At 42.5% G+C, this 26,568-nt stretch overlaps 1 protein-coding gene across 1 annotated transcript in view; it reads right to left on the reverse strand.

The window, feature by feature from the left end:
- Positions 1–24,540, reverse strand: part of ST3GAL5 (ST3 beta-galactoside alpha-2,3-sialyltransferase 5) — a 41,134-nt gene extending 16,594 nt beyond the window's left edge. Inside the window, exon 1 of the mRNA XM_067567644.1 lies at positions 24,430–24,540. Coding sequence (XP_067423745.1) covers positions 24,430–24,472 — 43 coding nt within the window. The 5' untranslated portion in view covers positions 24,473–24,540. The remainder of the gene's footprint in view (positions 1–24,429) is intronic.
- Between the last annotated feature and the right edge of the window lie 2,028 nt (positions 24,541–26,568).

Genomic DNA, 26,568 nt, shown 5'->3' on the forward strand with positions numbered 1-26,568 from the left:
ATCTTCCGATTGTGCCCCACTGTGTCCAAGGAGCCACTGTAAGGTGGCAAAAAGTTAGTTGCCATGGGCCATCAACAAGTTAACACACAAAAAACCCTTGTCCAATCACATGGCTCTCACAGATCAAAACAATTCACGGATGAAGTAAAAGATCAGAACACAGTGTAAAGGCTGCATAACTCCCTAATGACTACAGCAACTAAACTTACAAATTATTCATCAACAGCTTAAATATAAAAAGGAACGTAAAAAGGAAGCTTACAAGAAGAGAAAGCTTGGTCAGATGACTGGGGAGGAGTATAAAAATACTGCTTGAGCATGCAGGAGTGAAATCAGGAAGGCCAAAGCACAACTGGAGTTGCAGCTAGCAAGGGACGTGAAGGGTAACAAGAAGGGTTTCTACACATGTTAGTAACAAGAAGGTGGTCAGGGAAAGTGTGGGCCCCTTACAGAATGGGGGAGGCAACTTAGTGACAGATGATGTGGAAAAAGCTGAAGTACTCAATGTTATTTTTGCCTGTGTCTTCACAGACAAGGTCAGCTCCCAAACTACTGCACTGTGTAGTACAGAATGGATCGGAAGTGAGCAGCCCTCAGTGAACAGGTTCAAGACTACTTAGAAAGGCTGGACATGCACAAGTCCATGGGGCCGGATACAATGCATCTGAGGTTGCTAAGGGAGTTGGCTGACATGACTGTAGAGCCATTATCTTTGAAAACTCGTGGCAATTGGGGGAAGTCCCAGATGATTGGAAAAAGGTAAATATAATGCCCATCATCAAAAAAAGGGAAGATGGACAACCCAGGGGACTACAGACCAATCAGCCTCACCTCAGTCCCTGGAAAAATCATGGAACAGGTCCTCAAGGAATCCATTTTGAGGCACTTGGAAAAGAGGAAGGTGATCAGGAACAGTTAGCATGGATTCACCAAGGGCAAGTCATGTCTGACCAACCTGATTGCTTTCTGTGATGAGATGATGGGCTCTGTGGATGTGGGGTAAGAAGTGGAGGAGATATACTTTGACTTTTGATACGGTCTCCCACAGTTTTCTTATCAGCAAGTTAAAGAAGTATGAGTTGGATGAATGGACTACAAGATGGATAGAAAGCAGGCTAGATCATCGGGCTCAATAGGTAGTGAAAAATGGCTCGATGTCTAGTTGGCAGCCAGTAACAAGTGGAGTATCCCGGGGTCGGTGCTGGGCCGGTTTTGTTTAACGTCTTCATTAATGATCTGGAGAATGGGGTGGATCCTCAGCAAATCTGCAGATGACACTAAGCTGGGTGGAGTGGTAGATACCCTGGAGGGTAGGGATAGGATACAGAGTGACCTAGACAAACTGGAGGATTGGGCCAAAAGCAATCTGATGAGGTTCAACAAGGACAAGTGCAGAGTCCTGCACTTAGGACGGAAGAATCCAATGCACTGCTACAGACTGGGCACCGACTGGCTTGGCAGCAGTTCAGCAGAAAAGAGACTGGAGGTTACAGTGGACAAGAAGCTGGACATGAGTCAACAGTGTGCCCCAACTGCCAAGAAGGCTAACGGCATAGTGGGCTGCATTAGTAGGAGCATTGCCAGCAGATGGAGGGAAGTGATTATTCCCTCTATTTGGCACTGGTGAGGCCTCATTTGAGTACTGTGTCCAGTTTTGGGCCCCCACTACAGAAAGGATGTGGGCAAACTGGAAAGAGTCCAGCAGAGGGCAACAAAAATGATTAGGGGGCTGGAGCACATGACTTATAAGGAGGGGCTGAGGGAACTAGGCTTGTTTAGTCTGCAGAAGAGAAGAATGAGGGGGGATTTGATAGCAGCCTTTAACTACCTGAAAGGGGATTCCAGAGAGGATGGAGCTAGGCTGTTCTCAGTGGGAGTAGAGGATAGAACTAGCAGCAATGGTCTCAAGTTGCAGTGGGGGAGGTCTAGGTTAGACATTAGGAAAACAATTTTCACTAGGAGGGTGGTGAAGCACTGAAATGGGTTACCTTGGGAGGTGGTGGAATCTCCATCCTTAGAGGTTTTTAAGGTGAGGCTTGACAGAGCCCTGGCTGAGATGATTTAGTTGTGGTTGGTCCTGCTTTGAGCAGGGGGTTGGACTAAATGACGTCCTGAGGTCCCTTTCTACCCTAATCTTCTATGATTCTATGAACAGCACTTTTAGCACGAGACCCTGGACAGTGAATTGATTTTAAGTATAAGGAAGAGGGAAAAAGAATTTCCTAATTATTATCCATGACAACTAGCAGTGTGGGAGATGCAGAAAGAAAGACTACTGCATTTACTGAGATGTATCAATCATATTCCTAGATGGACTGCCTCTTAATTAATATAAAGAATTTTTAAAATGTGTAATTAAATGGAAGTCATAACAGAATAAGAGCTTGTGCGCATAACTGCTATGATTTTGTAACCACTAAGAAGCAGAGTTATCTTTACTGATTACAAATAATATGGTTCCATTTGTTTCCACACAACAGATTTTCTGTCATTATAATTATATCTGCACATTCATACTCAACATGCTTCCCACCTTGTGTTTCTAACAGTGTATTCAGACGATGTTTTGGCAGTTATATCATAGTGCTCCATTAGAGGAAATACCTGGAGGACATACACACAGAGTAAGACCAGCAGCAATTCACTCTGGGATGTTGTACCACACAACAAGAGGATGAAGGACCACCAGCCAACCCCATTTCACATATGCATTTAGCAAGTCCTATCCACACTGCAAGAAGTGTGCTTAATCACAGGGAAAGCAATGTTGACCTCACCTAGCTACAGTGAGATAAGAACTACCAACACTTTGTCTTCACTAGGACTTTTAGAGCAAGATAACCAACATGAGCTAGCTATCTTGCAGTAAAGACACATCTTTGGCAGTGAAGACATCAATTAAATGCAGATAGAGCAAGTTGTAATTTTGACATGTTAATTGAAGTGTGCTATAACAACTAGGGGCCTACCAGGACTACCTCAATTACAAGTTCAACTGTCGGAAAGTGGGTAAAGATTCACAAATTGTTACAATCACCTACAATAATTAATAGGAAAAGAGACAGACTGCAGTAGTCCAAACAAAAAGTCTACTGATACATCCCAAGGGCTGTGTTAAGATCATGACAGGTAAACAAGAGGCAAATGGAACTGGAAATGGACTTACACCTCTTTATTCCATGAGGAACTTAAAGCTTTCACCACTGCCTTCCATCTTTGGCAGTCTCTTGCTGAAGTCTGAATGTCTTCCCATGTCATTTTCATAGCTTTCAGTCCTACTTCTGTTTTACATTTCCAAATTGTCCTTTATCTACCTTGCTGCCTCTCACCCTGGGGATTTCAGTGCAGCACATCTCTCATGTTGTTTGGTTCTTTCCTCCATGTGTGTCCTAGGCATCTTCATTCCCTAATTTCCCATCCTATCATTTTTTTTTCATCCAAAGCTTTTGATTTGTGATTTTTTTTCTGGACATCTGATGTTGAAGATTTGTCTAAGGCAGCTGTTTATAAAAACCTGGAGCTTAGATAATAAGATCTTGATAAGTCTTCAAATTTCAGCATCATATAGTAGGAAAGGCCTTTCAGTGGTGTTAAATATTCAGAGTTTAGTTTGGAAGGCAAGGTTTCTGTTTCTCCAGATCAGCTTTAGGGTTGCAAAGGCACGACTGGCTTTCACTATTCTGGCTTTAATGTCTTCATCTGTTCTGCCTTTCTTGCTTACAATACTGCCAAGCTAAGAGCACTGTCAGACCTCTTCTATGTTAATCCCAGAAAGTGTTATTGGGGTTTCTGGTTGTGTGTTGATTCTCAAGGTTTTAATTTTCTTTGATTTTTCAGCCCTACTAACTGTGTATAGGTCTGGAAGTCATTTGCTTAAGCTTGCATCTCTCTGTCAGCATGGGACAGCAGGTTGACGTCCTCTGCAAAGTCAAGGTCTTCTACTTTGTGTGTATAAGTCCACTGTAAACCTGTTGGTTGTTCTGTGGTCTCTCCTATTACCTAATCCATTAACAAGTAGGAAGGTGCTGGGTGACATAAGATACGTCATAAGTTGTTACCATGAATGGCTTACCCTTTGGGGTCCTTAAAAAAAAAGATGGTGGCCAGGGAATTAATATGTGGAGAGTGGCTGCGCTGAAAGTAGCAAGCTTACAATCATGGCTGCCATCCTGGGATCCATCATGGCACTAGAGGACTTTCATCATCCTGCTCCTGAGATATGTCCTGAACAGACCTGGCCAGAGAAAGGGAACAGGTGAAATCACCACCGTCACTTGCTACAGCTAATTCCTGAAGAGCACTTGGAATGTAAGCCTTGGGCTCCTACCCTCAAAACCTCCCTCATGTATCCTTTTCCTTCACCCACCTTATTTCTTCTCTCTCTCTCTCTCTCTCTCTTCTGTTTAATGAGAGTCTGGCTTAGCTGGCTAAGACAGTCTCTTTCACAACACTGCTGTTGAGCTTCTGTCCAGTGAAATAACTAATAGCAATACCCTAAACAACCTGATGCGAGTACAAATTTGCCGGGCCTCACAATGGCTGGCAAGAACATGTGCTGTTTCTGTGTTTAGCAGCAGTGAGTCTGCAAGTAGGAGTCAGCACCAGAGAGAAAAACTGCATTTTCTATCTTTGCTGTTCTTTTCCTTTTGTGTTTGTCTGGTTTTAGGTCTTAAAGGAAGCAGAATTAGACTTTAACAAGCAACAACTAAGAAAAAAATTGGGGGTCATGGTGGATAATCAGCTGAACATGAGCTTCCAGTGTGATGCTGTGGTCAAAAGAGTGCATGCAATCCTTGGATACATAAACAAGGGAATCTCTAGTAGGAGTTGAGACGTAACTGCTGTTGTAATACCGTGTCCAGCTACGGTGCCCACAATTCAAGAAGGACATTGATAAATTGGAGAGTGTAACGGACTGTAATGCCCCCTTGCATTCTATTGTAATAATCTTTGTATAAGGTATGCCTTGGGAGATTTCATTTGAAAACTCAATTTGCTGATCATTACTGTCCTGGTAAAATGTGTGTGGCAACACTGTATATGAAGTTGTAAGATGCTACTGTATGCTGTTAACGCATATTCCAAATCACAGGTTTGCCCAAACCGAAGTTGGCAAACAGATCTGTCTCAAACAAAGGAAAGAGCGCTCTGCTTAATTCACATTTAAGCAGTAAAAAGAGTGATCAAACAGGAAGGGTAGACAAAGAAACCTCAAGCAGGTGAGAAAGAACAAAAGGAAAAATCCTTTCTTGTAGACTATCTGTGTCCTGAATCTCAGCTGGAAATGTTTTCTAAAAGGGGGATTGACCCTCCAAAAATGAGAGACAAACATCTCCCCTTCTCTGTCCATCAATTCCCTGCACCAGAAGGAACAAAGGAAGCAACCATTAAACAGAAGGAGATGGTCCTGGCCTAAGAAGCTTGGCTAGTAAGACTATTGAGAGCATGTGGTGAAAAAAAAGCTTTACTTTGAATTTAACATAGTTTGTTAAGTTAGGCATTAGTAGCATTTTCTCTTTATCTTGTAACCATTTCTGACTTTTATGCCTCATTACTTTTACTCACTTAAAATCTCATTCTTTATTAACTACAAACTTATTTTCTTGTTGTATCTAACCCAGTGTGTTTGAACTGAAGTATTTGGGAAACTCCATTTGGGGTAAGAAGATGGGTGCATATCATTTCTATTAATTAAATGACAGACTTTATATAAGTCTGTATTATCGAGGAGAGGGCTGGGCAATACAAAATACATATTTCTGGGGGAAAATCTAAGATTGGGAGTGTTTTGGAGTCACCTCGCAGTATAAACATGACTGGTAAGAGCCAATGTGGGGCTGACTGCAGCACACACACAGACATCGCTGGGAGTGACTTACATGCTGGAGGCTGTTTGGGAGCAGTCCAAGACTGGAAGTTACAGTAGCAAAGCAGTGTAAAGAGCACCCCAGGTTAAAGGGCAGGGGTGATACAGCCACTCAGTCTGGATTGAAGCCTGGGAGGGTTCAGAGAAGAGCCATGGGAATGATTAAAGGATTAGACAAACATGTTTTATAGTGATAAACTCAAAGAGCTCAATCTATTTAGCTTAGAAAAGCAAAGGTGGTCTTAAGGGATGTCTTGATTACAACCTGTAAGTATCTACATGGGAAACAAATATTTAATAATGGGCTCTTCAATCTGAACAGAGAAAGGTATAACACAATCCAATGTCTGGAATTTGAAGCTGCTAGTCTACTTCAGACTAGAAATACGGCATACCTTTTTAATAGGGAAGATATGCTACACTAGCAATAATGCATGTGCTCATGTACATGCTCGTGCCACAGACCCCCTATCATCCACATCAGAATGTCTGAAGCATGTCTACAGATGTGTACAAGGTGAGTAACCTTGACACTTGAGGGGTGTGGGTATCTGTGTGTCTCAGGTGATGGTATGGATCGCACCCGTGCTACCAGGCAGTGTGGATGGGTGCAAGGGGCATGTATCACGTCACGTGTTTCAATAGTCCTCCAGTGTCATTCCCACAATGTAGTAATCCTTTTCCTGACTGTTCCTTACACAAATCTACAAAGGTCCCTGTTCCTCCGTTGTCAGTGGCAGTAGACAGCTGTGCTGACCACAGCTGAACAGTTTTCTACTGCACTCTGATCACTACAGATTAACATGGATCGTGTTCCCAAAGCAGCCACCTGGTCCACTGAGCACACTGGTGCTTGTTTAATGTGTGGTCAGAGTACACCATCCCCCACAGCTTTGCCTGGAGTGGCAAGAACATTAGCCTGTATCAGGAGATTTTCACAGAGGCTGGAATAGGCAGGCATTCACCATACTCTGACCCAGTGCGAGGAACCAATGAAGCACCTTAGGCTCCTGTACTGAAGCGTGAAGGACTCAAATATCTGCTCTGGGAGGGACCCTCGGACATGCCCCTGCTACAAAGAGCTAGACTGGCTGCTCTCAATGGAGGAGGTGGCTAGGCTGCGGAGCATCGATGCACACATGGAATTCACTGAAAACATGCAAATGGAGACCTCCAAAGTTGAATAACACAGCTGGAGAGGACTGCACTAGCACCACCAAGGGGAGAAGGAAACTTCTCCTTCACAGGGAGGAATCGGGCTGTTTGTTGTTTCTGGCAGCAGGCAGTGCTCCAACACTGCTCCCGAACCACTGTCTATAGGGATTAAAAACGGTATGCTGCCCAGGCAATGAGGGATGAGAAATCTCCCTGAAAGGAGGAGGAGAAACAATGTATTCCCAAGGATAGGAGGGCCGTGGCCACCACTCCCAAGAGGAAATGAAGGATGGTCGTGGTCAGTAACTCCTTTTTAAGGGGACGGGACATCCACCTGCAGCCCTGACCTGCATCCCAGGCGGTGTGCTGCCTGCCAGGGGCCCATAACCAAGACATTACAGAAGACTGCCAAAAATCTGCCCCTCAGACTACTACACCATGCAGCTCATCCATGATTGATACGGCATGTGGGCGCGGGGACAAAGGATGTCAGCGCTGGGCCACATTCCTGGCTTTGGGCACGAATTGTCCTCCGTGGGACCCCTGGCTTGGGCTAAAAAGGCCACGTACTACACAAGCAATAATCATGATTTGCTCTCACAGCAATTTCTTAGCCTTGGAGTTAGGGAGGGGTACCATGGTAAAGGTGTTAGAATGTCCCCCCCCTTTCTATACCTCCCCTCACCGTCTGGACAAAGAAGGTGATAAGAAGTGCTTTCTCAGACAGCATGCCTGTTAGAGAAAGCTCAGGATATCTTCCCCCTTATTCTTCCCTTGCAGTTGGTTCGTTAAGGAGATTTATGATCATTCCTGCTGTCAAGATAGCCAAATTCACGGCAAAAATGCATATGCCATACAGGTTAAAGTGGTAAATAACAAACAAGGCGGGTATAATTATATGCCTCCCATAGCCATTAATATTCATTTTATAACCATTTAAATCACCAAATAGGGATTTCATGGGGCATTGTAGAAGTGTGTGTATTTACATATTATTTTAGATAAAAAGTTGTAAAGTAGTGAACTCAGGGCTCACTTGGTTGGACGTGTAGCGAAGGGAATGAGTGGATTAGAAGCTGTAACCGAATAAACGCTCATCACTCCACCCAGCTCAATCTCTCTCTTCAATCGACCCTGCAAAACTGCAAGGCATGACCCTGAGCAGATCAGAAGAGATCTCTGTACTGATATCCCCAAATTATGTTTAACTCTTTAATGGTGTACAGCGGGAGGGTCATGTTAACCTTTGACTCTATGAACCCATGCATTCTATCAAAATTAATACAACAGGTGAACCCTAGACTTCCCAGAGGAGCCCAAGTGTAGACAATGCTTCCACAGCCACCAGCATTTAATACTGTTTCTTCTAACCCTACTCAGAGCAGGCCTGAATCTGTGCTGAAAAAGTAACCACAAAAATTCCTATGCAGATAGATGGGTTCAGTCATGCACCTATCTGTAAAACAAATCTACGAACGACTGCAAAGCCCCTTGGAGTTAACTGTTCAAGCTGAGCAATTGTTTAAAAGAACAATAATTCTTACACTCACCCAAACAGAAGGTAAGTTTCTGAGGAATATGATATACTAATACTATAGAGCGGTGGCTCTCAACCTTTCCAGACCACTGTACCCCTTTCAGGAGTCTGATTTGTCTTGCGTACCCCCAAGTTTCACCTCACCTAAAAACTACTTGCTTACAAAATCAGACATAAAAATACAAAAGTGCCACAGCACACTATTACTGACAAATTGCTTATTTTCTCATTTTTACTATATAATTATAAAATAAATCAATTGGAATATAAATATTGTACTGACATTTCAGAGTATGGTATAAGAGCAGTATTCATTCATTGTCTGAATGAAATTTTAGTTTGTTCTGGCTTCGCTTGTGCTTTTTATGTAGCTTGATATAAAACTAGGCAAATATCTGGATGAGTTGATGTACCCCCTGGAAGCCTTCTGTGTACCCCTGTATGCGTACCCCTGGTTGAGAACCACAGCCTTATGCAGGCCCGCGTAAGGCTAACAGATCTCGTGACCCCATTCTAATGCAAGAGGACATGGATTTAACTGGTGGAGAGTTTCAGCTGGCCTGACCAGTTCAGTGTGCCCCAATTCATTAATGTCAAATTGTATCTGATCTGTGTCATGTGAAGTATACTGGAAAATTAACACCACAGTGATCATTAATACTCTTGTATGGTGTATATATGGTAAATGGCCAAGGGACCATACAAATATAAAGGAAAAGTAGAACTAAAATGTGTTTACTAGAGAAGTCTGGGGGTGAGAAAGGAGTAAGAATATTTCTTCACTATATTTAAGCAAAGTGATTACACATACCTACAGTTTGTGTACATTACATAACTGTTCCATCTATAAGATCATCATCCACATAGCAAACAGGATTTCTGCTACTGAAGCTGAAAAGAAACAGAAAAAACTCCATAGTACATCAGGAACTTTGCCATAAACTGCTTAACCTATTCTGAATTTAAAAAGCCTCAGGGCTCAGAGTTCATTCTTTTTGGAAAACAAAAATAAAAACCATCAGAATGTACAAAAACCCAAGTTCAGTTTGAGTAAGACTTTTCTCGTCATAGTAGAGGGTCTTATCATTGGGTCCTTCCCCCGGCTAGAAGAATTGCAGAAGTTGAAAGAATGACAATTGTGGGCTTAAAATGGAATGACAGGACAAGACATTGATAAGATCACTAAATGAAAATTATTTTGCATGAAGAAATGTGTTCCAGTTAAAGATGTTGCTGATATAAATTTTAATTTTTTTCTCTTTGCTCACTTATAATTCTGTATTACTTTTTTTGTGGGGAGTTATTTGTGGGTTTTTTTGTTTTTGTTTTTAATTGTCTAGTGTTTATTATTCCCGTGATCTTTGGTGAGCCTACTATTCTACCAGCTCACAAAATTAATAATCCACTAGATTATTGCACATTTTTCCAGTTTCTTTATTTTAGAAAAACTCATCCCAATGTACACAGCTGGAATGCAATTTTTCTTCTCCTTGAATACCTCCAAATTTTCACAAACATGGAATTTGCTCCAGTTCAGATCTAGACTGAATTCTCAGCATGATTGAGTTATGTTCAGACAATATCTACACTCATGAAAAACTAGACTCACTGAAAACTCGTGGTTTTTATCAGTTCCATCCATCCCAGGTTTCATTACAGATGCTGATTTTTGGTAGACTCCAAATAAAAGATAAAGGTTTGACGTTCACATTGGGTTTCCCCCATTATTCTCCTGAACATACTTTTACCACAGAAGTTTCTCCTCCTCTATCAACCTTCCAACTGCCATGGAACCTTCTTAAGGTGTTCTAACGGGAGAAATGGCAATGACCCATAATGAAAAATTGTATCAGGTTGAAAGATTATCTCTCAAAAGGGCACTTCAGTGATTAAAACAAAATGTGTTTGTTGTTTTCTGATGGAAAAGTCAGTATTTGGATCCCACAATTTTCTAGACCAGACAGGGCCTAACAGAAATTTGTAATAGGATGGTGGAAATTATTCTAGACTTAACTTCAGGAGTTATCACTTCTTTGAGATGGATGGGATTTAATCTCAATTTCATATTTCACTTGTACAGGCATGGAAATGCCATGTAACAATCTAAGAACACCGAAAACACTGTATTTGACCTGGTCAGTGAATGGAAGTTATTGTATATTGGGTTAAGACATTCCTGTGTGAATACACTGATCTAGCTTAACATGGACCAATGGGAAGAACAAACGTAAGGCAATACAATGACTTCCCACATTAAGAACAAGCCTTGTTTGGAGATCAAGATCAGTTTAAAGAAAAAACAAAATGCTTCTCAGGAGAAGAGAGGCCAACTGTCAGAAGCTGTTAGGGAGAAAGGCTGACACAGGTAAACACAGAGGGAGTCTGAAGTAGCTAGGTTTTTCCAGAGCTAGGAAATCATGGAATCACAGAAATGCAGGGCTGGAAGAGACCCCCGAGAAGTCATCAAGTCCAACCCCTTTGCTGAGGTCAGACCAAATAAACCTAGACCACCCCTGACAGATGTTTGTCCAACCTATTACTAACCTCCAACTTTGTGGATTCTACAACCTCCCTTGGAAGCCTATTTCAGAACTTAATTTCAGAACTTAGATATTCGGAAAAGCTTCCAAATTACAAGGCTAATTTAAATTTCCCTTGCTGCAGTTTAAGCCCATTACTCCTGGTCTTATTTTCAGTGGATATGGAGAACAATTGATCAGTCTTCTTTATACTACCCCTTAACATATCTGAAGACTTATCAGGTTCCCTCCCCCTTCAATCTTCTTTTCTCAAGACTAAATATACCCAGTTTTTTTTAAGTCTTTCTTATACATCAGGTTTTGTAAATCTTTTATCATTTTTGTTATTCTCCTCTGAACTCCCTCCAATTTGTCCACCTTTTTTCTAAAGTGTGGCACCTAGAACCAAACACAATACTTCAGCTGAGGCCTCCTCTGTGCCGAGTGGGATAATTATCTCCTGTGTCTCACATACGACACTCCTACTGATACACCCCAGAACAACATTAGCCTTTTTCACCACTGCTTCAGAGACTCATTCAATTTGTGATCCACTATAACCCTTGGATCTTTTTCAGCAGTACTACCACCTAACCAGTTATTCCCCATTTTGTAGCTGTGCATTTGATTTTTTCTTCCTGATTGAAGTACTTTGTGCTTATCTTTATTGAATTTCATCTCGATGATTTCAGAACAATTCTCCAATTTGTTAAGGTGGATTTGAATTCTAATCCTGCCCTCCAAAATGCTTGCAACCTCTCCCAGCTGATGTCATCTGCAAATTTTATAAGCATACTCTTCACTCCACTGTCAAGTCATTAATAAAAATATTAACTAGTACCAGACCCAGGACTCACCCAAGGAATCCCACTAGATAAGTACTCTCACTTTGACTGTGATCCATTGATAATTACTACGAGTAGTCTTTCAACCACTCATACACCCACTGTCACATTCTGAGGTGTAATGCAGACTAGTAAAGGATTGTGCCATCACCTTCCTTGTAATCCTCGGTGCCTTAAAATGCTCTGCTGCTGTAATTCCTTTGTCTGGACTCTCCCAACCAGCATATAAGCATGCACTGAGTGTCTATACGATAAGCAACCCCAGCAGCTCTGACTCCAACAACTTGCTTGTTCCACTACAGCCACACTCTGGTCTATACCAGCCTTGATTACATCTGGCAAGATGACCCCAACGCCCCCCAGTTCTAAATGTTCCCAAAATCAAGATATATCTCCTATATCCTGCCTATCCACTAGGCAAATAACCCTATCAAAGAAGGAAATTAGGTTGATTTGGCATGTTTTGTTCTTGACAAAGCCACATTAGCTATTTCTTTTAACCCTATTAGCCTCCAGGTGCTTACAAATTAATTGTTTAATAATTTGTTCCAGTATCTTTCCAGATATTGAAGTTGTGCTGATTGGTCTATAATTCCCTGAGTCTTTGTTCCCCTTTTTAAAGATAGGTATTAGGTTCTCTTCTGCGACCTCACCCATCTTCCATGAGTTTTCAAAGATAATTGCTAGTGGTTCTGAGATTGCTTCAGCTAGTTCCTTAAGTACTCTAGGATGAAATTTAACAGGCCCTGCTGCCATGAATACACCTCACTTATCTAAATATTCTTTAACTTGTTCTTTCTCTATTTTGACTTGTGTTACTTCCCCCTTGTTGTTAATATTAATAGTGTTAAGTATCTGGTCACCATCAACCTGTTTAGTGAAGACAAACATTAAACACATCTCTCTCCTTAATATTATCCATTATTAGCTATTCTTCCCCACTAAGTAAAAGACCTACACTTTCCTTTATCTTTCTCTTGCTCCCAAAATATTATTCCCTCAGAGGGAGCAGAATTCCAGGATCAACACATGAGAAAGACTTGCGAAGGTAGTCACAGTTGATCTACAAGTCAAGAGTCTGAAGCCAGGGTCCACTCTCAAATCACATGATAGCATCCTGAAAGAGGTGACAGCCAGAGGCCCAAGACCTGAAAGAGGTACACTTGGAGACCAGGAGCAGTCAGAGTTGCAGTTAGCTCAGAAACTGAGACACACACTGTGGTTTTATATGTACTAGGAAATTTTAGCAAGAAATTTCCATTTGTTACACCACCAGTGGGAACCTTGTCATAGTCAAGTGGAAATTTCTTGCTAAAGCTCTCTAGCATGTGCATGGAAGGAAGGTAAATGAAGCATGGTATGGGATGTATCCACCCTAAGTTGCCTAATCAAAATTTTCCTTAGTTGCTACTATCGGTTCAACCATTAGGAAAGGGATAAATAGAATAAGACAGAAAATATCATAATGCCACTATAGAACTCCATGGTATGGCCACATCTTGATTACTGTATGCAGTTCTGGTCATCCCATCTCAAAAAAGATATATTAGAATTGGAAAAAGTACAGAGAAGGGCAACAAAAATGATTAGTGGTATGGATCAGCTTCCATATGAGGATGGATTAAAAAGTCTGGGGCTGTTAAGCTTGGAAAAGAGACAACGGAGGGGGGATATGATAGATGTTTATAAAATCATGAATGGTGTGTAGAAAGTGAATAAGGAAGTGTTATTTACCCCTTCACGTAACACCAGGGGTCATCCAATGAAATTAACAGGCAGCAGGTTTAGAACAAACAAGTTTAGAAAGTACTTCTTCACACAACACACAGTCAACCTGAGGAATGCGTTGCCAGGGATGTTGTGAAGGCCAAGAGTATAACTGGGTTCAAAAGAGAATTAGATACATTTCTGGAGGATAGGTCCATCCATGATCAAGGACACAATTCCCTGTTCTGGGCGTCCTTAAACCTTTAACTGCTAGAAGCTGGTACTGGACAACAGGGGATGGATCCCTTGAAATTGCCCTGCTCTGTTCATTCTCTCCGAAGCATCTGGCACTGGCCACTGTCAGAAGTCAGGATATTAGACTAGATAGACAATTGGTCTGACCCAGCATGCCATTCTTATGTTCTTAACTACACTAGAAGTGGCAAGGGTGGGACTGTTAGTATAAATAAGCCTCCAGGCAGTTGCTGGCATTCTAATTGCTGACATCTAACCCTGCTCAGAGCAGGTCTACATGGCAGTGCTTAGAATGCCAGCACCCTTCTGGAGCCTTTTCTACAAGTAGTGCATTCACTGTTGCTACCACTAGTGAAGCTGAGCCAGTGGTGAGAATTTTTAAAGAAGTGAGCCTAGGTTGGACAAGGTTAAATCTCCATTCAAGCATGAGGAGGAGAACAGTTTAGAAGCAACTGCAATTTTTCTGCTCACCACGGCATGGACTGATAATGATCAGCAGACACACACAGAACTCTGAAAACCATGTTTATACTGACCCACACAAAAATAAAATCAATCAATCAATCAATCATCAGGTGCATAAGTCACTGGTGATAGCAACAGTGGAAGCTGTAGGCAGGACACTGGCCCCCATGGGTTAAAGGACACAGCGATAAAAATATCTGCACCCTTTATATTACAGCGTCCACTGTTGCTACTACCAGTGAAAAATTATGGGTCTGAATTTTGTGTAGAGACTGCCAGGATGGTAGTAATTGTAACACAGATACTAATTTTGCTAGTACAAACAGGCAACCATTCTCGCCCAGCAACAGAGCACTATGGTAATAAATCTTTCTGGGAAGAGGAGAGAGATCACCTCGTATAATTAGTGACATTATTGCAATGCCTTCATACGAGTTACAAAATACAGACTTTGAAAGTGAGGTTTTTAACACCCTGAGGCTCCCTGCTGAACTAGAAACTCTACAGAGAGTAATTGTTGCAGCTCTGACTTGTATAATATGAATAGCATGGGGATAAAAGGAAGCCAACCAAAACCTAGTATGCACAGAATCAACCATTCAAACTCTCCTATACATCAGTTCAACTGTTATAGTTTTATTTTTAAAAAGACACAAAATATCTATTTGAAGTACTCTGCACTTTAACATGGGACTGTATCAGAGGCTAGCCACTCAGAAAATGAGATTAACCCAACACAGAGGAAAACAAATTACAAAAGTACATTACACTAACAACACAAGCCGTAATGCTGAAAAAATAAGAAGTGAGACACTGTTCAATTTCTTAAAGGTCACACAATGAACTCATAAGAAAAAACAACAGACTTCTTCATAGAATTTTGGAAAGGCTGTGGAATTTCTTGCTCTAGAGTTTCTTCTGCTTTCAACCCTATATTAGTATTAAACACCATGTGACTTTAGGATTGTTCATATTATTCAGTTGTTATTTTAGGTGTGTTTTAATTTCTTGGTAAATTAGCTTCAGTAGTTGGATACTCCTACCTGCGTCTACAATTTGGCACCTTCACAGTGTAGTTAGATTCAGACTCAGACTTTAAAGCCAGAATGGACCATCACGATCATCTAGTCTGACATCCTGCAAAACGCAGACCACAGAACTCCTGTAATATACTCATAACCTCTGGCTGAGTTACTGAAATCCTCAAATCATGATTTAAAGACATTTAAACCTGTAAGTAAACCATGCCCCAGGCTGCAGAGGAAGGTGAAAAACCCCATAGTCTCTGCCAATCTGACTTGGGGAAAAATTCCTTCTCAAGCCCGAATATGGGAGTCAGTTGGACCTTGAACATGTGAGCAAGATCTAACAGCCAGACACCGTAAAAGAAATCTCTGTGGTAACACAAAGCCCTTCCTATCTAGTGTCCCATCACTGGCCATTGGAGATATTTGCTGCTAACAGTCACAGATCGACTATATGCCACTGTAGGCAGTCTCATCATACCATCCCCTCCATAAACTTATCAAACTCAGTCTTGAAGGCAGTTAGGTTTTTTTGCCCCCACTGCTACCCTTGGAAGGCTGTTCCAGAACTTCACTTCTCTGATGGTTAGAAACCTTTGTCTAATTTCAAGCCTAAACTTGTTGATGGCCAGTTTATAGCCATTTGTTCTTGTGTCCACACTGGTGCTTAACTTAAATAACGCCTCTCCTTCCCTGGTATTTATCCCTCTGATGTATTTATGGATAGCAATCATGTCTCCCCCCAGCCTTCTTTTGGTTAAGCTAAACAAGCCAAGCTCTTTGAGTCTCCTCTCAAGACAGATTTTTCATTCTTCGGATCATCCTAGTAACCCTTCTCTGCACCTTTTCCAGTTTGAATTCATCTTTCTTAAACATGGGAGACCAGAACTGGACACGGTATTGCAGATAGGGTCTCACCAGTGCCTTATATAATAGTACTAACACTTCCCTATCTCTACTGGAAATACCTCGTCTGATGCATCCTAAGACTGCATTAGTCTTTTTTCATGGCTGCATCACATTGGCAACACACGGTTGATCACAGGATGACTACTACACCCAGGTCTCTCTCTTTCTCTTTCACTTCCAACTGATAAGTCCCTATCTTATAGCAAAAATTCTTATTGTTAGTCCCTAACTGCATGACCTTACACTTTGCAGTATTAGGGCTGGTTCACAATTACTGTGCGACTTGGCGGCAGTCGACAGGAGTTACGCAAACTACACAGAGTAGTTTGCGTAACTGACGTCGACAGGTCTGCTTCCCTTCTGCGCACTGTTCACACTGCGCTGCCCCCATCAACGCAGCACTAAGCTACTTGAGGGGGTGGACTTACTCAGTCAACTTCCTGATCGATTGAGCGGATCTCACTGACCGCTCAATCGATCCAGAAAGATCGATCTGGTGGCGGCAACATACCCTTAGATTTCATTCCATTTTTATTACTCCAGTTTTCAAGGTCATCCAGATTTTCTTGTATGGTCCTCCTCTATATTGGCAATACTTCCCAACTTTGAATCATCTGCAAATTTTATTAGCACACTCCCACTTTTTGTGCCAATAAATCAATAAAAATGTTAAAGAAGATTGGTCCTAAAACTGATCCCTGAGGAAGTCCCACTAGTAACCTCCCTTTAGCCTGACAGTTTGCCTATCAGCATGACCCCTTTGTGGTCTCCCCTTTAGCCAGTTCCTTATCACATTTCATTTTCTCATATTAATCCCCATCTTCTCCAATTTAACTAATAATTTCCCATGTGGAACTGTATCAAATGCCTTGCTGAAATCCAGATAGATTAGATTTACTGCATTTCCTTTGTCTAAAAAAATCAGTTATCTTCTCAGAGAAGCGGATCAGGTTGGTCTGGCATGATCTACCTTTTGTAAACCATGTTGTATTTTATCCCAATTACCATTTACCTCTATGTCCTCAAGTATTTTCTCTTTCAAAATTTGTTCCAAGATCTTGCATATAATTGAGGTCAAACTTACAGACCTGTAGTTTTCCAGATCACTTTTTTTCCCTTTCTTAAAAATAGGAGCTATTTCAGCAATTCTCTCGTCATAGGGTACACCTAATTTCTACATTAGCCTTTAAAAATTGAGACAAAGTATTAGTTTTGGTGTTGGGCCATGCCTCGATTATCTTTCATCTCCACCCCATCCTCAATCCTTAGTGGTCCTACTTCTCACCTTGTTTTCTATTTTTATATGGTTATAGAATATTTACCTAGTCACTTTAAATTTCCCTTGCAAGGTCCAACTCTGCTTGATTTTTGGCAGCTCCAACAAATAGCTTTTGTTGCTGATCCTTCCCACCTTCCATTCCTTATAGGTTTTCAGCTCTCTCTTAATCACCTGTTGGAGTTGCTTGCTGATCCAGGTCGGCCTGCAACCCTTCCCTATGAATTTTTTCCTCTTGCTTGGGATGCAGGCTTCAGATAGTTTCTGCAACTTTGACTTAAATCCCAACCTCCTCCACATTCAGACTCTTGAGTTCTTCATTCCAGTCCACTTCCTTAACTAATTCCCTTAATTTTTTTAAGTTTGCCCTTTTGAAATCAAGGACCCTAGCTGCAAATCTATTTTTGTTATTTATTAAGTATGTGTTGCAGGTAACTCTTTGCTCTTTATCATTAGGCTTAGAAGGATTAGATTTTTATCAGAAACTGTCTGTGTAGAAATATACGCCTACATTAGACGTGGGTGAACTATGGTTTTAAATTGAGTTTGACTATTAGCATGAGCCATATGCCCAAAGCATGTGACCAAAATAATGATAAAGAACAGTTGTTTGTGTTAAACTTGTAGTGGTCCTTGAAATACCGGCATTTTCTTATTTAAGATTGATCTGAGGTAACAGAAACAAAGAAAACATGGTTAACCAGGTACCAGCGTTCAGTCCTAAAACTCCCTCATCTGGCTTTGGCAAAGGTCAGATAACCAGCAGTGACATCATTTTTTTTATTATAGTGTATAAAAAGCAAGATTTTCTAGGAGTTGGTTTTTTTTGACAGAGCTTTTCCTTACCCTTCTGGAGCCACACAATAATGGAAAGGTATCTCCTGGGCCTGATCCTGTTGTGAATAATTGGCCAATGTTTATAACTGTATTGTTGCTAAAATGTGATGTATACGTGCATATATGCTTATATTTGTATTTTGGATGTAACCAACACCAACTGAACTTTGGACAAATAAAGGAATGCTTGTATGGAAACAGTCATGGTAAACCTTAATAAACTGATTAGGAAAATTATTTCCAACAGCTGGTAAATAACGCTTTCATCATACACACACAAACCAATTAAAAATATTTGCCTGTATGTAAATCTGGATTATCATCTATGGAATGTAAGAAAAATGCTGCTTGAGAATTAGAGTTTGATTTAAGGATGTTCACTTTGTATATTTTTACATCTGATGTTGACAATTCATGTTTGAATAGTTATAAAGCCTTAACTTTCTGAATCTCACCATCTACTGTCATTAAGTAATCACTCTCTGACACCCTTCATAATTCTCTGCAACTGTGAAAATTTGATTCAAATTGAAGAAAATATTTAAAACCCATAATTTTGCACAATTGTGAAAATTTAAATGGATAAAAATGCTTAAAAATAAACTGATATTGTCCCTCAAAATTACAAAAAATATTAAATTTTGCCAAGCCTATTTTCATGCATGTTTGGCTATAAACCTTTAAAAGTTCCCATGACACAAAGTAGTCAGAAGTCAGTACAAAAGGTGGAGGGGAAGCAATGAAGTTCAGGGGGGCAACAGCTTAGTTTGAATCCCAACTCTGGAAGCTACTCAGAGAGGTGACAGCATAATTCTTTTTTCCTCCTCCATTTCTTACCTACTGCCCTTTCTTTTTGGTATGTGAGAATCTCCATTTCCCAGTAAGTTCTGTATATGTCACTATGAAACTTTGTTAAAAGAAATATATGAATATAATATAGAGCCTAAGTCAATAGTACAGGGAAGAGAACACTCAGTATAACGTCTTCCCTTTTTGCAAATGCACTGGTCCACTTCCTTTTTCAGCAGCAAGAAAATCATTTTATAAAAGAAAATAGCGTTTTGGTGTATTTGTTGTATTAGGAACAATACACAATTATAAATAAAAATAATAATTTGCAGAATTTTCTAGAAAATGAAACATCTTTAACTATGATTAGGGATGCAATGAAATTATGATGCAGAAATGGAAGCAACAGGAGGTGTTGAATCTGCAGAGCTTTTCTCAAAATTAAAAAAACAGAGAAAACAATGTTCTATTTTGTAAAGGGATATGTGGTTTATTTGATTTTATATTATTTACCAACATCCTGTTGCAATGACACCAAATGCAATACAGGAGACAATTATTCCATCCCCTATTGGTCTACAGTTGAATACAATAGTTCAAGTTACTCCATATTTGGTAAAATGCTACAGTTAAAAATTGAGTACAGCCTTGCCACATACCCCTGGAAGAGTTAATGTATAAGAGGGTTCTCGTTTGACAGATTGAGCAGAAGAGGCTTAAATCACTTCTCAGGAGACAAATTAAACTGCAAAAAGGCACACTTATTCCAAAATAAGAGGGTACATATGGGGAGGAGGGGGAGGATTATTTATATTGGTATATATCCCATTTAAATTCACACCTTAGGTTATACCAAAAAACATTTTTGTGTAGTCAAGACCCTAGGAAGATTGATTACAGACACCCTTGCACGTGAACCATGTGTTGGGACACTCACCTTATCCTTTTAATAAAAGATGTATAGATGACACCTAAGAAAAGGAATGATAGTTTTTTTAATTGTCTCTACTACATCACACAAAATAAGGGCCTTGTAAAATTACAGAAGAGGTTCAGTACCACTTCTGATTGCAGAAACAATACTGAACACTTGTCCTCAACTACACTTCCAGCTAAACAACGTTCTCCTGACACCTGTTGCCTGTAGCATGTTATTTCTAGTGTAGGCAAAGCCAAGACAAACTTACTTTCACTTCCAATCACCACCAATGCCCACTCTCACTTCTTCTAAACCCCATGGAGAGACAACCTTTAGACCTCAGATAGATTAATATCTTACCAACAGACTTTAAACAGTTTTACTATATCTTAGATTGGTATGAATGCTGTACTCGAATTAACATTGAGGGTGTTGTTATGGATGGTTTATTTGTGAACTAAATTTATTCAACTATGCCGAAGACACTACTTGTAATTGGAGACTTAAGTCCATGCAATTTGAAGTTTAGAGTGTCACTATCAGACTTTAGCTCAAAATGTAGGTACATAAAATAAGTTTTTACAAAAGCTAAGACCAAGGGAACCATTTCCATTATCTCTTTTTTTAACATTCCAACAGAGAACATTTTAAACAAAATGTGGTATCTGCAACCCAAACACTAAGTCTCAGCATGTAAGAACCTGAAACTGAAGCCAATTAGTCCATGTTCACTGTCCAAGTAGAAAAAAATAAAAAATAAAAAATAAATGGATAGTTAAGCAAATTAGATGTTTTTGTTTCCATTTTTATTAACCTATATTTCCATTTGCAACACAAAAATACGATTATAATCCTTACAGCATCTCTTTAAATGTGGCAGAATAAAGCAGCATGCACATTTTGATCATCCTTACAACTTCTCAGAGTTGAAACAACAGACATAACCATCCAGGAAGGAAAAGGATTTTTTCTCCACAAGAAATTCTTAAACATCTCTCCTCTACCCCAACAATTTTAGAAGTCTAAAGTAGCATTTTCCAGTTATCAGTTAGAATGGCAAAAATGCAGACGATAAGCAGAATTGCCATATTCCGGGAAACTATTCAAGAGGGCCAGAGTCAGAGAAATGTGTTTTAATAGCAGAGGAAGCTATTTCTTTCCACTTTGCCTCTTTACTGCTTCAAATTACAGCAGTGGAAATATACACATACCACATGCTCAAATTATATATACTTCAGAGGAAACCCAAAGCAACCTAAGCCAAAAAAAATCTCTTATCAAAAACAGTGAAGAGAAATAGATTATTGGTTACCACCATCTGTTGCAGACTCACAGCCACAATCTTGCCAAGTCATTATCATTCGGTGAAAGCCTTCCTCACTCTAAATTAAGGCAGTTTTTAAAGTCTTGCTGTCTTTTAAAATGAAAGGCTTTGCAAATTTCACTTTTACTTTGAAACCCATTTAATCTCTCACAGTTTGACAGCTGTGAATCCAGTAGATCCTCAAACCAATTTAGAGCACCACACCACAGGTTTGAGAGAGAAATGCTGCAACATGATAGGATTTTAATGTATTTATTTTAAGGGCAAAGCATGCAGCAGGGACAATTATATATTCTACATGTTTCACCCACTCACTCCTGGCTGACAGTAAATCTCCAAGTCAAGCTTGCTGCAGCTTCTACAATTTAAATAAGCAGCTCCTATTCAGTGGGATATGCCCCCAGTACTGGTACTTTGGGTTTTTGTGGACAGCACCTATGGCAGCCCCTACTGCACCATCACCCTTTTAACTGCATATGTTCCAGCCATGCAGCTTCGTCACTTGCAATAGCAAAAATGGGGTTTAGAAGACCCCACAGCAAACTCAAGCTTGTGTGACGGAATATAGCAGGCACCAGAGGTGGTACAGCTGAGAACTTAATCCACTTAAAGAGGTAAATTTGCTCCATAAACAGGATTTTTTCTTCCTCTGAACCAAACAAACCACTTCTCAATACACTATCCTCTCCAAAATCCAATCCCCCAACCCATCCCTTCTAAGAATTCCCTCTTACCAAATACCCCAACACTACCCCATTTCAAAAATCTTCAACTTGTTCCATATGACCAATCTTAGCACCCAACATCAAAACTTCTTCACTAACCCCCTATAGTCCTCCCCTAACAAAACAAACCCCACACAACACTTGCATAACCCCATACATATCTTGTAACATCCCCATCAAACTCTTCGACCCCCCCTCAGTTCCAAAACCTTCCCAATAACCCCCTACATACTCGTAACCAGAGCTGTGGGGAAAAAATTTCAGCTGACCGAAAATTATTAGTGAATTCATGTCAAATTCACCAAATATTTTGATTATTTGGTTGGGTCAAAACTGTTTTGGTAAAGTCAAAACAAAGACAATACCAAAATGTCATTTTTTCAGGCCAAAGTCACAAATCAGCTGAAGGAAGAGGGGGTTGTGGGGCCTTCATTATAAAGTTTAATCCAATAGTTAGGGTACTCACCTGAGACTGCAGGAGAGTGCCATAGCCACTGGGCTGGATATTCTGGTGTGGGTGGGTCTCAATCTCTCCTACTGAAGTTGTTGCATTTTGTATACATAATTAAATAGTCATTGAAGCAGTGATTGAATTTCAGTCTCCCACATCCTGGGGGAACGCCCTAGCCCACCACCATCAAGTCATTCCCTTTCCTTGGCCCACTATCATTATGAATAACTATGAATTAATAATATGAATGACAATGAACAATCATTAGGCCAGGGAAAGGGAATGAGACTGCCTCTATAGTCCAGCGGGGTTAGGGAACTAACCCAGGAAGTGGGAGATCCAAGTTCAATCCCTCATTTAAGGACTATTTATTTATACACAGGAGAGAGAGAGACCTACACCAAAACATCCAGCCCAGTGGTTAGGGCACTCTCTGCAATGTAACAATCCCAAATTCAAATCCCTTCTCCACATCAGAGAAACAGCAGAATAGAACCTGAGTCTCCCACATCCCAGATGAGTTATAAGGGGACCCCCGGCAGCCACTTCCTTCTTTTCCTCCTCCCCTGTTTTGTGAGTATAGTCACCTTGTTTTTGTTTAAATGTCTGAAATCAAAACAAAAATATCTGAGTTGAAACATTTTTTTTCAACTCATTTGACCCAACTAGAAATGTTTCCTGACTTTTTGATATGCTGAAAATTTCGCACACAAAAAATTATTTTCAGGTCAACCTAAGATTTTCCAGAATTGCCAGAGAACTGAAAAATACATGACTAACCAAGCTTTACCTGCAACATTCCCTTACAAACTTTCCAAACACCACCGTCACATCCAAACCTCCCCAATAACCCTCTGTAAATCCCGTAACGTCCTGTACAAACCTAGCAACACAACCCCAGTACCAATATGCCCACAGCTCCCTACAGGCAACCAATACCCCCTCCCCAACACTCCCATAACCTCCTACAGAACCCACAACATACCACAAAATACCACCCCACCACCAACCCCCCATAAATCCCTACAGACCCCAAAATATCCTCTAAAATACCCCATAATCCCCTAACACAACCAATACCCCCACCCAAGCCCACATAATCATCTACAGAACCCCCAACATACCCTAAAAAAAACCATCCCACCATCAAACCGTTCATAACACTCCCAACGAACTCGCCCCATAACCCCCTACTGGCACCCAGTCCTCCTTCCCAACACCACACAGACCCCCGACATCCCCAAAACACAGCCTCCTACAGACCCCACCACCTGTCCCCACTACCAACCCCCCCCCCATACAAACCCCTGCACCCAAACCACGACACTCCATGACCCGCTAAAGGCAACCAACAGCCATCCCAATGCCTCAGAAGCACCGATGCACCCCCAACGTCCTCAAAACACAACCCCCCCCACCATCAACCCCCCCACAGCCACTTACACATACCCACCCCCCACCCCCTCAGCCTCCTACTCAACCCCACCACCCTCCAGGAGACCCCCACCACCAACCCCCCTCATCTCCCACAGCTCCCCAACACCCATCCCCATCACACACCGTCCCCCGTCCATCCCAACGCCCCACGGCTCCCAGCCCCCCCGCGTCCATCCCAACGGCTCCCCGCCCCCTCCCCGTCCATCCCAACGCCCCACGGCTCCCGGCTCCCCGCCCCCTCGCGCGTCCATCCCAACGCCCCAGCTCCCGGCCCCGTCCATCCCAAGGCCCCACGGCAGGCCCCCCGAGCACCCACACCTCTCCCACGCCCCTCCAGCTGCAGGCCCCGCGCCGCCCCCGTGTCCCCCTCCCCAGCCCCTACCTGTACCTGCGCTGGGCTCGGCGTCGGCCCCGCCGCGCTTCCTCTGCATGGGGCGGGCCGGGGTGGGGGGAGGGGCGGGGAGCGAGGCGCCCCTGCCCGGCCAGCAGCTCCCCTCCGCCCGACAGTAGCTGCGCTGCGCCCGGCTCCGCGGGAGCCTCAATCAGCCGCCGCCGGCCGGGACTGCTGCTGGGCTGGGGAGGGGGGGACACGGGACACGTGGGGAGGCCCAGCCAATCGCACGGCGCTGGGCTCTGCAGCAGAGGAGGGGGAGAAGAAAGCGGGTCGGCGGAGGATGAGGGAGGGGGGCCGGGGGCCACGGCCATGGGGGGCGGGGATTTCCAGGCTGCTGCGGCGGGGGACGGCGACAAAGGCACGCACGAGGCAGCGGATCCCTGAGGAGGCTGGCGGGGGGGCTCCTCCTTGAGGGGGGGGTCTTCCCCCGCTGAGCTATGCCCCCCCCCTTGGGCCCACGTGGGGAGACACCGCCATCTGGGGTCACGCCTACCGGGGCGGCGAGCGGGCGATCTGCCCCCGGCCCGCCGCGTTCCGAGCATAGCGGGGCCCTGCCCCGGCGGGACACCCGCTACCACTGCGCAGCCCCTCCTGCCTTTACCCTGACGGCTCGGAGAGAGGCGCCCGCGGGATCCGTCTCCACTCCCGAGCCCCGGTGCGCCCGCGGAGCCGCCCGGCTCGTGGATGCGGCGCGCGGCCGGTCCTGGGGCGGGAGGAGATCTGCCCTCTGCCCGCTGGTGCAGAAATGTGCTTCGATCGGCCGCGCTGCAGCCAGCCTGGAGCTTGTGCTGGTCTGGCTGGGGACAGGGAGGCAGTTCCCCCCCCCCTCCAGAGTGACATAACTATGCCGGGGTAAGTTTTAGGTGCAGACCCGTCTTCAGCCTTCCTTGGTGGTAGTGCTTATAGCCTCCCGGCAGAGGACTATGATGCACAGAGGGAGCTTGATTCCCCTGGCCTTTGCAGTTTGGGTAGTTCCTTTATGCCTCTGCCCAGTATTTTCAGCCGCAAGTGTTCAAAAACTGTGTTAGCTCTAAAAAAATACAATGAGATTGGCTTTAAAATCATGAGGTTTTTGGTTTTTTTTAAACAATACGTTTTTGGTTCTTTTCCTTTCCAGTTTCCGAGTCTTTAGTTTATATTTGCTTCATGTTTTCAAGAGACAGAGAAGTGTTAGTACCATTATACAAGTCACTGGTGAGACCTCATCTGGAATACTGTGTGCAATTCTGGTCTCTCATGTTTAAAAAAGATGAATTCAAATTGAAGAGAAGGTCTACAAGGATGATCCAAGAAATGGAAAATCTACTTTATGAGAGGAGACTCAAAGAGCTTGGCTTGTTCAGCCTAACCAAAAGAAGGCTGAGGGGAGACATGATTGCTGACTGTAAATACATCAGAGGTCTAAATACCAGGAGAGTGAGGAGTTATTTAAGTTAAGCACCAATGTGGACACAAGAACAAATGGATATAAACTGGCCATCAATAAGTTTAGGCTTGAAATTAGACGAAAGTTTCTAACCATCAGAGAAGTGAAGTTCTGGAACAGCCTTCAAGGGGAGCAGTGGGGGCAAAAAAACTAACTGCCTTCAAGACTGAGCTTGGTAAATTTATGGAGGGGATGGTATGATGAGACTGCCTACAATGGCATGTAGCTGGTCTCTGACATCTCCAGTGGCTGGTGATGGGACTCTAGATGGGGAGGGCTCTGAGTTACTACAAAGAATTATTTTTCTAGTGTCTGGCTGGTGAGTCTTGCTTACATGCTCAGAGTCTAACTGATCGCCATATTTGGGGTCAGCAAGAATTTTTCACCAGGTCAGATTGGCAGAGACCCAGGAGTGGAAAGGGAGGGGGCAGTTCGCCTTCCTCTGCAGCATGGGGCACTTCCAGGTTTAAACCAGTGTAAATGGTGGAGTCTCTGTACCTTGAAGTCTTTCAATCATGATCGGAGGACTCAGTAACTCAGCCAGAGGTTAGGGATTTATTACAGGAGTGGGTGGATGAGGTTCTGTGGCCTGCACTGTGGTCAGACTAGATTCCCTTCTGACTTTGAAGTCTATGAGTCTAAGCTTTTCTTTGCAATCATGAGGGCTAGAAATGTAATAATTTAATGAAAGTAGAGATTCTCATGCA

This window comes from Emydura macquarii, unplaced genomic scaffold (assembly GCF_026122565.2).
Source record: "Emydura macquarii macquarii isolate MOO-44397 ecotype Brisbane River unplaced genomic scaffold, CSIRO-AGI_Emac_v2 contig_2795, whole genome shotgun sequence".
Classification (NCBI taxonomy): domain Eukaryota; kingdom Metazoa; phylum Chordata; order Testudines; family Chelidae; genus Emydura; species Emydura macquarii.